Here is a 12,963-nt window from a genome sequence, read left to right on the forward strand (position 1 = left end):
GGCTTGGGACCGGCAATAGCAGAGTTCAATAAGAACCTCCTCAAAACTGACTTTAATGGCAGATACAATATTTTATTTAAGCAAAGAGCTCAAACAGTTAATAATAATAATAATAATAATAGATTGCATTTATATAGCGCTTTTCGGGACCCCTCAAAGCGCTTTACAATCCCACTATTCATTCACTCTCACATTCACACACTGGTGAAGGCTACAGTTGTAGCCACAGCTGCCCTGTATGGAATCAGAAGAGACGATCATAATCACAAATCAGTCAGATCGTTTTACAATTTAAAATAAAAAAAGTAAAACTAAAAAATTAAAGTAATGTAATCTAAACTGTTGCTAAATATCTACTGCCAGCTTTGATGAGTTTTTAGTCAGGAGAGAGAGAACACCTCAGCTGTAAATGAGTTCTGGCCTTAGCCACGCTGGATGAAATCCTTTCTGAGGAGAAACAAAACTTCTCAAATCTTCCTCTAACGACCGAGACTGTCCACAGTGAAAACAAGGCGAACCTTTCTATTTCTTCTTCTCTGCTCCACTTTCATCACATTGTGTTTGTTAGGAATTCTCTCTCACTTACTCAGAGAGTTAACTTCAGCTCATAATTTCTGGTGATTAAACTACACTAACTAATGGCTTTGATAAGCTTTAGAGAATAAAATATAAATTAACAGACACTGAAATTATCCCTCATTATCAGAACAATTTCCAACTTGCTGTGTTGTAGGTAAAGAGTGTTTAAATCTGTTATGATTAGCATCATGAAACATCTCTTTATCTGCTGCAACACACGTCTTAATTATTAATGACAAACATGTGTGTGAGGCAGCAACATTGCTCTGTACTGTAACATCATGATATCAACAACACTGGACATTTAAACCTGCGTTGGCAAAATCCATCCATCATCCATCCATCCATTATCCATCGTCCATCTGTAACACTTCCAGCTCTTCAAAAATCACAGACGCTCAGAAAGGTTGGCTTTTCACAGTTTATTCCTGCAGAAGACATAAAACACACTCAACAGGTGTCTTCTGATGGTACCAGCAATTGTATCTCCCTCACAGTGCAAACGCGCGCTGTCTTGACAGACTTACAATTAACTTTTTAATAAAGAAAAATTGGAAAATAATAATTTCTCCCATTTTACAGTCTGTCACACTGAACTTGTATACAAAAAAAAAATCTTATGACTAATAAAAATCCATTTCACAACCGTATAAAACAAAATAACAGGTTACAGAAGTCTCAGTAAACAGTATCACCGGCTAATCATTGCCCTCTAGTGGACAAATTAACAATAGCGCATTACATCTTCACTTGCTTGTGCTTTACAGACAAAATGACTGGTTTTTTTTTTTTTGTTTTTTTGTTTTTTTGGCCTGTCCCGTTTGGCTCTTTTGCCATCAGAATTGTTGTCTAAAGGCAAAGAAAGATGCCCAACGGATTTACTTTACCAAACTGACCATCCCAGCCTTGCCGTAATGGTCCATTTGATTCACCTTTTATTGTTTATTTTATTTTCACTTACTGAATACGGGACAGACTTGACTGGGGGAAAGAAGGGGAGAAAGAAAGAGGGAAAGAGAAACAGCTGAGAAGAGGGACGAGGGAGAAGGGCAAAAGACAAAAACCAACAGAACGGGCAGAGAAAAAAAATGCATATATCGATCACCTGGATCACCTGCTGAGAAAGAAAAAAGAAAACAAGCAGAAGAGAACAAGAGTAATAGAATAAACAACATCACAATGATATATGGGAATATGACAGTAAATACTAAATGTTAAACATTATTGTGCAGCACATAAGATCAACAGAACACAGTGTGCTTTGAGGTAGGAGCCAAAAAGGGTGTAGTTTGTGGGTGTGATCACCCGTGTGTACACCTGTGAGCATGGACGCGCTTGTTTTTTAAAAGGTTCCTTCATGTAATAATCTGCTAGAGGGTGTGGGGAGGCCACAGCCCCGTCCTCCAGGGCGTGAAGCAGGTATGGAGGAGATCAAAACTCCAGACATCCAGAGGCCCCCAGAACACAAGAGACCAAGGAAGACCAACAGAGGGGCAGCTGCGCCACTGTCCCGGAAAGAGCTGAGGAGAGTCCCAGATGAGGGCTCACTCAGCAGCCGCGGAGCAGAAGCCAGGGGGAGTTGCAGTGACGCGCCCGTGAGCTCCGCCGGCAGCCAGCTGCGCCTGAGTGACCGAGCCCCAGGCCGAGAGGCCGAGGGCACCCCACCTCCGAAGTGGCCCGAGCGAGCCCCAGGCTCCAGGCCCCGATAAGCGGCCGCCAAGGAGTGAGCCGGTGTGTACCTGGACGCCCATCCCCGGACACAAAGAACCACCAACGCACCGATGTCTGAGGGAGTCCGCCACTGGCAGGGGGAGTGGTGGTAGGGGGAGATAGGCCTCCAAACCTTGGAGGGCCTGAGATGTCCCCAGAGAGGTGGCGCCTGACACCCAACCTGACATATAGACACAGACATACAGGCACACACAGATACAAACATCCATTCCCACCCTCATGCTCTCATATGCACTTACTCCACACTCAACCAACGTGGAGACAGACATAAAGAGACGTTGTACACACGATCACACTCCCCAAGCGTACTCTACAAACCGGGTCTAGGTGCCCCCGCCCCTGGAGGGGGGAACTGCACCCAGACCCAGGTGGTGTTTCCCTTTTCCCTGCGGTGGGGGGAGGCAGACCGCCCCGACTCCGTAGCAGCAGGGAGGCTCCACACTCCAGACCGCAGTCGGACGGCCAACTCCTCCTCCTAGTCCTAGCCCCCCTGCTCCAGCAGGTCGCAGAGAATGGGGGTGAGAGAAGACTCCAAACCTCCCTCCACCCGCTCATTGTAATGTTGATGCATGTGTGTTCTAAGGTGCATTTAAAACCCAGGAGGGCATGGAGCTACCTGCCAGAGAGCAGCAGGTAAGCGCATGGTCCCTCCTGCTAGCCCTCAATGTCTACGTGTATTTAAAATTGAGAGGTGGGCAACGACGCCAGGGGTGGGGTGTACACCCTGATGGTACTTTGGACTCCGTGTATCGTGCCCACCCCCAAGATCCTATATGTATGTGTAATGAGAGTGTGAGTAATGTGAATGTCTAAGTTGTGGGATAAAATTGAGGCAGAGGCAGCCAGAAGGGGACAGAGGGGGGGGGGGGGGGTAGCCTCCTCTGCACCCTGGTGACATACCCCTACTCCAAGGCCCTGCATGTGTGGGTGGTTGTGGTGGAGTGGGAAGAGAGAGGCAGCTGGAGATGGGGAGGGAAGGAAGGGAGGGGCAAGTGACCCCTCCCTGGGGCCAGCTCCCCCGCTGACCCCACTCAACAGGTGTCTTCTGATGGTACCAGCAATTGTATCTCCCTCACAGTGCAAACGCGCGCTGTCTTGACAGACTTACAATTAACTTTTTAATAAAGAAAAATTGGAAAATAATAATTTCTCCCATTTTACAGTCTGTCACACTGAACTTGTATACAAAAAAAAAATCTTATGACTAATAAAAATCCATTTCACAACCGTATAAAACAAAATAACAGGTTACAGAAGTCTCAGTAAACAGTATCACCGGCTAATCATTGCCCTCTAGTGGACAAATTAACAATAGCGCATTACATCTTCACTTGCTTGTGCTTTACAGACAAAATGACTGTTAACAAGCTCACGTACCTGCAGAAGACATAAAACACACTCAACAGGTGTCTTCTGATGGTACCAGCAATTGTATCTCATACAATGTAAAACAACATCACAAAAAGCACAGAAAAACAGTAAATCCAAACACATTTCCTGCTATGCGCAGCAACCACTAGGGGGCTGACAAAAGCTTACTGCCAAAGAGCATAAATACGGCAGAAACACTGTTTAACAGCAACCAGCCTTTGTTTCGGTTACACAGAAACTTTCTAACATCAATATGAACCTATATGCATCGACATGTACAACTTATGTACCAACATTCACACCAGAAACCATAAAAATGCCAGAGCCTTTCATTACAGAACTTACCCTCACAGTGCAAACGCGCGCTGTGCGGAGCGGAAGCCTTAGCAGCTTCTAAACACTAGGGTGAGATCCGGTTTCTTGGTTTTCAAAATAAAATACAATTAAAAAAAAGATAAAATTTACACTTAAAATAATAATTAAGAACAGGTAAGTGCATGTTTTTCCAGATGTATTTGTAACTCCGTTACACATCCCTCCATCCATCCATCTATCCATCATCCATCCTTTTCCTCTAATCCATTTTCAGAGTTGCTGCAGGTGCACATTAGAAGAAAACTTAGGAAAATAATACTAAAATACATGATTATTGTTACTCTTACTAGAGTAATTTTTAAAAATCCTCTGATAAGCATCCTCTAAAAGGGTTTAAAGTTGCCCATTGTTTTCTGTCTTCTTGCTGCAGCAGATGGGCACTAGCAGAACAGTCTGTGTTCAGTACACATAGAAGGCCACTAGATGGCAGAATAGACAGACACGGGGATGATAGGAGGGGAGGAAGAGGAGGTATGAGGCAGCTCTGCAGGAGAGATGAGGAAGATAGCTCAGTCAATGATCACTTTATTATCAGGTCAACAGGTTAATTCATGGATGTAAACAGGAAGTGATGTCATTGTCCTCGCCTCTGGCCCTCGAAACTTCAAAGAAAATTTGAAGAACGCGAGTACAGACATTCACCACATTAGTGATGATAAGCTCTGATTTGGATTAAAAAAGCAGATAGAAGAAGACTTCTATTAATGAAGACATCAGAAGAAATCAGTTGCAGCTGAGGACAGCACTCCCACCTTCACAGGAAGGGTAAGAGACCAACAGAGACAGACAGAGTCACACAGAGACAGTTTAGTGCTTATCAGTGTGATGATAGATGTGACTGAACCTGAGGAAACTAAGATCTGCTGTTTTTCTGCTGGAAAATAAATCATGTAGTAAAAAAATGACAACTGAGTGAAAGACTAAAAGTAAATAAAACCTTTAATTTTGGGGACAGACAGCTCCTCTACCATCCACCAGGAGGAGCTGCAGCATCTATTGCCCTGTCGTGTTCGGGGTGGGGGACAGAACTACTTCACTATGCAGTCCTGTCGGCGGCTCAGACTGATGTTTCCATCGGTCTCTGAGTCAAACCGAGCTCCTACACTCACTCGCTCATTCACTTCATTTACTAATGTGTATGTGCCCAGAAATAGTCTCACTCTGCACAAAGAGAAAGAGTGCAAGAAAAATTATGCAAACTGTGTGAAATGTGCACACTGATTAGTTTTGCTCTCATAGTTATGGATCTGCTAGTGCATAGGTGTCAAACTCTGGCCCGCGGGCCAAATTTGGCCCGTAGCCTAATTACATTTGGCCCGCGAAGCCATACAAAATTACTATTAGAGCTGGTCTGCTGATATTATACAGTTCATGTACTGCTAATACTACAATTCCCAGAATGTTCTGTTGGTGTTTTGGCACATCAGTCACGACAGGACCCATTAGCACCCTCTCCTCTGTTGACCATAGTCTTAGCAACCATGCAAATATTGCCATGCTACCTATCCCAAAATGGCAGAAAGAAAGGCAGAAAACAGGAGCTTTCTGGACAGGTGGGAGAATATGATGAAAATTTGATAAATGATAAAATGATAAAATTTAATTCAGAAGGCTGCAAATACAATTTTTATTTAAGAAATGAATTCCACTGATGTGTTTTTTAATTGGAATTTCGATTTTGCATATGTGCAATATTAAGTTATATATACGTTTATATAAGTTATATATTGTTTAGTATTGAGCTTTGCTTGTTTCATATTCAGTTTTTCAGACTCAAACTTGTTTGTCCTGAGTCCTGAGCAGCTCGTTCAGCAGTGGACTTTTACACCCACAGTGTAGGAAGGAGTGCTTACAGCAGCTGTCAGACTCTATAATGCAGTTTAAAAAGTTCTTTTGGTCATCTTACTCACCAGCCTGTTTGTTTACTGTACATTTTATAGATAGCTCTGTAGATTTTCTCAATTTTTCTATACATATTCTGTACCTGTATATATGAACTTTGGCTGCCTATATTTATAGGACCTTGTGTCTTCCTTTTATATTTTATTTTCCTGTGCTGTAAGAGCTCTGGAACACCGAAATTTCTCATCTGTGGGATAATAAAGGTTTATTCTATTCTATTCTATTCTATTCTATTCTATTCTATTCTATACCTTGAGTACATTTCTGACCCTGTACTTGAGTAAAGAAGAATCATAAGTACTTTAAGGAGTATTTTCTAACAAAAGTATCTGTAATTCTACTTAAATGCAGAATGCAAGGACTTGTGCCACATATGGTATTTTACTTCCTTGCTAACAGGAAGTGGTGAAGCTGAAGGTGTCTCACTGCTCAAACTGATGTTCAGTCAGCATCCGGACGACATGAAGACTCCAGCTGTCTCTCTGCTCCTCGGTGAGTCAAACACAGCTCCTACATCCACCCATCCATCATCATCCACCCATCATCCATCCATCCACTGACTGAGGAACCAGAGTGAGTCCAGGTCCAGTTGAAGGACAGTTGATGAATGAATGCTGGGAGTTTTTGGTTTCTTTAAATGAGCGTGAAGCAGAAGCAGCTGATCCACCTGACCTTCAGTGACCTCTGACCTTTACTGACCTGTGTCCTGTTGCAGGTGTGTGTGTGCTGCTGCTGTCTGCACTGGCTGTTTCTGCAGGTGAGTTGAAGTGAAAACAATCAGAGACTCCAAAAGATCACAAATACATTTACTGTGTGTCTGTGCTCAGTCTCTCTGCAGGTCAGTCCAAACCTCCAGCAGATCTTCAAAAATTACGCTTCTTCTGTGTCTCTGAGTTGTGTTGATGATGAAGGAGAGACAGCTGATGGATGGCTGGTGAAGAGGACTGGAAGAGGATACACTGTGGACTGCAGAGCAGATGCTTCAGCCTTTTGGAGGAAGTTTGATTCTTTCTGTGTTCTCGACATGTCTGATTCCTTTAATGGGATTTTCTTCTGTGAAAACTCATCTGGACAGCAGAGCGATGAAGTCTCCATCAATGTAACAGTAACAAGCTGTAAGCTGCTCCCACCTGTCTCTATATGTCTATATGACTCTGATCTGTTGGTGTACCTTTGTCTCTACATCACTCTGTGTGTGTCTCTGTTGATCAGGGTTTGGTACAATCCTGGAGATCCCTGCACTTCCTGTGAGGGCAGGAAGTAATGTCACTCTTCGATGCAGACATAAATTCCTGAGTCGTGAATATAATCACAGATATTCAGCTGAATTCTACTTTAAAGGAAGTCGTGTTGTTTCTGAACATCAATCAGAGCTCCTCATCACTAATGTCCAGAAATCTGATGAAGGTTTCTACTCATGTTTGGTTGATCAACATTGGAGATCTCCTCAGAGCTTTTTGAGGGTCAGAGGTCAGCACACTGACAGCACTTCCTATTTAAAGACATGAACTACAGACCTGATAAAAGACTAATCACTAACTAAACCACAATTCTCTCTCCTGCAGAGTCTGATCCCAGTACAGCTCTCCCTTCTCCTCCTCCGACTGCCTCTTCCACTCCTCCTCCTCCACTTTCTCTCAGTCATACTCAGTTCAAATTCTTGTGTTATCTACTGGCCTTCTGTCCATACTGTATCTCTGCTGGTCTGCTGATGTACATCTGCTGCAGCAGGAAGTTGGAAAACAAGCCAGCCATCACCATGGAGATGACCCAGAACAATGGAGGCGGTGACAAACTGGATGAAGAGTGGGAGGTCATCAGTGATGATGTCACCACCGAGCGTTATGTCTGAGCTTTTGTTTGAATAGTGGATGATCCTGAGTGTTCATGGATTCATGTGTTCTTCAGGGTTGTAGAAGTGGGGCTTTCACTTGGTGTTGGATCTTAGTGCAGTAATGTAACACGCATAGCGGTGTTTTGTGTAGCTTATCAGTGTAGCCAGTTAATTACAAACTTTACATAACAACTTATAATGTAATCTTCATGTTCTTTATCCAAAGCACATGCTCTGTGTATCTGTGTACTCGCTAATTTATATTCACAGTATTCACTCACTGTGTCTTTAGGGATTTGCTAGCTTAGATTGTAGCCAACTAGCTAGCAGCATGGCCTTTTCACCTGTCCCTCCTGCACGTTCCTACTCAGGCGTAGGTCCCAAGCAGCCACGGAAACAGGGTGGCTGGGTGACGGTGAGGAGGAAGCATAGTCCTAAACAGAAGCCCCAGGTACACCACCAACCCGTTTATGTGTCTAACCGTTTTTCCCCACTCGGCGACACACCCGCCGGGGGTCAAACTCTGGTAATTGGCGATTCTGTTCTCAGACATGTGAAGCTAGAGACACCGGCAACCATAGTCAATTGTCTTCCAGGGGCCAGAGCAGGCGACATTGAAGGAAATTTAAAACTGCTGGCTAAGGGTAAACGTAAATTCAGTAAGATCATAATTCACGTCGGCAGAAATGACACCCGGTTACGCCAATCGGAGGTCACTAAAATCAATATTGAATTGGTGTGCAACTTTGCTAAAACAATGTCGGACTCTGTAGTTTTCTCTGGTCCCCTCCCCAATCAGACCAGGAGTAACATGTTTAGCCGCATGTTCTCCTTAAATTGCTGGCTGTCTGAGTGGTGTCCCAGAAACGATGTGGGCTTCATAGATAATTGGCAAACCTTCTGGAGGAAACCTGGTCTTGTTAGGAGAGACGGCATCCATCCCACTTTGGATGGAGCAGCTCTCATTTCTAGAAATATGGACAAATTTATTAAACCCCCCAAAATATGATTATCCAGAGTTGGGACCAGGAAGCAGAGTTGCAGTCTTACACGCCTCTCTGCAGCTTCTCTCCACCTGCTACCCCCCAAAAACCCATCCGCTTAGAGCAGGGCTCTAGAGTGTGACCAATTTCTCAATGGTGCGACTAAAAAACATACCGCATAGGTGCGACCAGCTATTCGAGTAGACAAAAAAAGGTCTCAGCAACTCTGAAAGTCTCTGTGTGGCCAACAGCAGAGAGGGCGGGACCTCTGAGACGCCCAAGGTAAGATGTTCAGATATTGAGATGTTCAGTTCGAAGCCTTTGAGCCATTTTTAATTTACACTTTCTTTTTATTTTATATATCTTGAGATATTTTAAATGTAAATTTGAGTTCAGTGAAGCACTTTAAGCACAAGAACTTTTTCAGTACCGTATTTTTAGGCCTATAAGATGCACTTAAAATCCTTTCATTTCCTCAAAAGTGTGTCTTATGTATGAATTCTGGTTGTGCTTACTGACCTCGAACCGGTTTTATGTGCTACACGGCGCTCTAAAATCTGTCAAAAATGTTTTAGTATGACTTTGCTAAGCTATGAAGCTGCACCGCTTGATGGATTGTTGGAGCATTACGGCTGCTGTAGTCAGGAGCCTCACGGAGTAACACATACCGTGCTTCAACGTAATATTAACGTATTGTGTGTGTATAAGGACCCGAAAATGGCTCCAGTTAAGAGACATGCTTACGAAGCACATTTATCAGTCACTCAGTAGAACATGGGAATGGAGCAGCTGCCAAAGAATTCAACATTACTGAATCAATGGTACGGAAGTGGAGGAAGCAAGAAGAATGAGTTGAGTAAAGTCTGACTTATTTGACTGTTTGGTTTTGCTTACGGTAACTTATCTTTCTTGTAGAAATGTGCTCCAAATAAAGAACTTTGTGTTGACAAGACTGTTAGTTAATCATTTACAAATCAATATTGTCTGTATGGACAGCAATAAAAAAAGTGAACGTGTAAAGCTGCGGTGTTAAGCAATGTGGTTGAAAAATTTGGGTTCACCTAACTTTTGAACTGGTGCACCTAAGAAGAAAACATTAGGCACACCAGTGCAAACCGTGGCAAAAAGTTAGTTAGAGCCCTGCTTAGCGACTGTGTCAGCTCCCAAACAGACAAAACACAAACTAAAACTAAAGACCATCATTTTTTAAACATAAAAAATCACAAAGAAAGAACAATACAGTATCCACATCTGATCTAAAGAGTAAAACAGTGAAATGTGGATTATTAAATAGTTAGATCCAAGATGGCGGCGCGTGAACAACGCGAGGCTCAGTGTCTCTCCAGAATCTGCTATTTAGCGGTTTTTTTTATCTACTTTTAACCGGATTATTCGTCCAGAATTGCTGTGCGTTGCTGACCTACAGCAGACAAGAGCTTCTGGACATCTGGACTCACAACTCCAACAGTTTTATCGCCGATCTCCGACTCATCCCAGAGATCTCCAGAACACCGGAGGCTGCCCACTCTCCCCGGCTGGGCGGAAGTGCACGCAGACGGCGCCGAGATCGTAAACAAAGGCGAGGTAGGCGCGGAGGGCTACGGGCTAAGCTAAAGCTAACACCACACCGGCTGCCTTTACCCAGTATTTTTCTCGCCAATGTCCGTTCTCTGGCAAACAAAATGGATGAGATACGGCTCTCCATCACTAACAACAGACGGATTATGGACTCAAATGTCATGTTTTTCACCGAAACATGGCTGAACAACAGCTGCCCGGACAATGCTATCGAGTTAGCAGGACGCCACACACACCGAGCCGACAGGCTAGCAGATGACTCCGGCAAGACCAGAGGTGGAGGTTTGTGCATTTATATTAACAATGCTTGGTGCATGAACTCCACTACTACTGAGAGTCACTGCTCACCTAATGCGGAGTTTTTAATGGTCAAATGCAGACCTTATTATCTCCCCAGAGAATTCACTTCGATCATACTCACTGCCGTGTATATACCCCCCGACGCTAATGCTAGGTTGGCCATGAAAGAACTTTCTGCAGCCATTAACAAACACCAGAATAAACACCCCGAGGCTGCTTTTATTGTTGCTGGCGACTTCAACCACACCAACTTAAAGACAGTCCTCCCCAGATTCCACCAACATGTCTCCTGCCACACCAGAGGAGACAAGACTTTAGACCATGTGTATTCCAACCTGGCTGGAGCCTACAAAGCCACACCCCTCCCCCACATTGGACAATCGGACCATCTCTCCCTGTTGCCTCACACCACGGTATTCACCACTCATCCAACGTGTGAAACCTGCTGTGAGGACAATTAAAGTGTGGCCAGAGGGGACAGACGCAGTGCTCCAGGACAGATTTAAAAACACAGACTGGAATATGTTCACCCACACAGACCTGGACCAGTACGCCTCATCTGTACTGGATTACATCTCCAAAACCACAGACAGTGTCACCACCCAGAAACGGATCACCATGTACCCCAACCAGAAGCCTTGGATGAACCGGGATGTTCGTCTCCTCCTGAAGGCCCGCAACACTGCCTTTAGGTCAGGAGATGCACACGCCTACAGTACAGCCAGGGCTAATCTAAAGAAGGGCATCAAAAAAGCCAAACACCATTACAAAAAGAAGGTAGAAGAACACTTCTCCAACTCCAACCCCCGACGCATGTGGCAAGGACTCCAGACCATCACAGACTACAGGACCACCAAACCCTCCCCCGCATCCTCTGATGTCTCCTTCCTCAACGAGCTCAACAACTTTTATACTCGTTTTGAGCGAGGGAACCCCACAACCACAACCAAAGCAGACATGATGCCAGACCACCAACCTATGACTCTCTCCCCCACCGATGTAGGAGCGGTGCTGAGCAGGATCAATGTCCACAAGGCTGCAGGCCCTGATGGCATCCCCGGGCGTGTTCTCAGAGCGTGTTCTGGGGAGCTTGCAGGAGTGCTCACAGACATATTCAATCTGTCCTTGGCCCACGCTGTGGTACCGGCCTGCTTCAAATCCACCTCCATCGTCCCGATACCCAAAAACTCCAACCCATCTTGCCTCAATGATTACCGCCCAGTAGCACTCACCCCCATCATCACTAAGTGCTTAGAGCGACTGGTCCTAGCACACTTCAAATCCTGTCTCCCCCCCACCCTGGACCCCCACCAATTCGCATACCGCCGGAACAGGAGCACAGAGGATGCAGTCTCCATCGCAATGCACTCTGTCCTCTCACACCTGGACAACAACAACACCTACGCCAGAATGCTGTTTATAGACTTCAGTTCAGCATTCAATACAATCCACCCCTCACAACTCATCAGGAAACTGACAGACCTGGGTATCAGTTCCCTCATCTGCAAATGGTTACTGGACTTCCTGACCAACCGCCCCCAACATGTCCGGCTGGATAACCGCTGCTCATCTACCATCACGATGAACACCGGTGTACCACAAGGCTGTGTGATGAGCCCTTTCCTCTACTCCCTCTTCACCCACGACTGCAGACCTGCTGATGGTTCCAACACCATCATTAAGTTTGCAGATGACACCACGGTGATTGGCCTCATCAGTGACAACGATGAGGCCGCCTACAAGGAGGAGGTGGATCGTCTGGCTGAGTGGTGCGACAGAAACAACCTGCTGCTTAACACCGAGAAGACCAAGGAGCTCATCGTGGACTACAGGAGGAATGCTGACCCACATCCACCCATCCACATTAAGGGGACGGCTGTGGAGCGTGTGAGCAGCTTCAAGTTCCTGGGAGTCCACATCTCCGAGGATCTCACCTGGACGACCAACTGCTCCAAGCTGGTCAAGAAGGCTCACCAGCGCCTCTTCTTCTTGAGGACTCTGAGGAAGAACCACCTGTCCTCAGACATCCTGGTGAACTTCTATCGCTGCACCATCGAGAGCATCCTGACCAACTGTATAACAGTCTGGTACGGGAACTGCTCTGCCTCGGACCGGAAGGCGTTGCAGAGGGTCGTGAAAACTGCCCAGCGCATCGCCGGAGCACCACTTCCTGCCATAAAAGACATCTACAGGAAGCGGTGTCTGAAAAGGGCTGGGAAAATCATCAAAGACCCCAGTCACCCATCACATGGACTCTTCACCCTCCTGCCCTCTGGGAGGCGCCACAGGAGCCTCCGGACTAAGACCACC

The 12,963-nt window shown here is 45.3% G+C and overlaps 1 protein-coding gene and 1 long non-coding RNA gene across 2 annotated transcripts; one reads left to right on the forward strand and one right to left on the reverse strand.

Moving 5' to 3' along the window:
- Window positions 1–51: 51 nt before the first annotated feature.
- Window positions 52–6,700, reverse strand: LOC145421034 (uncharacterized). Its single transcript, XR_013902301.1, has 2 exons — window positions 6,385–6,700; window positions 52–4,540 (listed from the first exon to the last, which is right to left on the reverse strand). It is a non-coding gene; the product is annotated as an uncharacterized LOC145421034 (long non-coding RNA).
- Window positions 6,216–9,725, forward strand: LOC113008350 (uncharacterized). The gene is made up of 5 exons (XM_026145711.2): window positions 6,216–6,450; window positions 6,674–6,715; window positions 6,786–7,073; window positions 7,171–7,428; window positions 7,524–9,725. The coding sequence occupies exons 1-5, from the start codon at window positions 6,396–6,398 to the stop codon at window positions 7,808–7,810; spliced, it is 930 nt and encodes a 309-aa protein (XP_026001496.2). The 5' UTR covers window positions 6,216–6,395; the 3' UTR covers window positions 7,811–9,725.
- The last annotated feature ends 3,238 nt before the right edge of the window (window positions 9,726–12,963 follow it).

This window comes from Astatotilapia calliptera, chromosome 16 (genome assembly GCF_964374335.1).
Source record: "Astatotilapia calliptera chromosome 16, fAstCal68.1, whole genome shotgun sequence".
NCBI lineage: Eukaryota > Metazoa > Chordata > Actinopteri > Cichliformes > Cichlidae > Astatotilapia > Astatotilapia calliptera.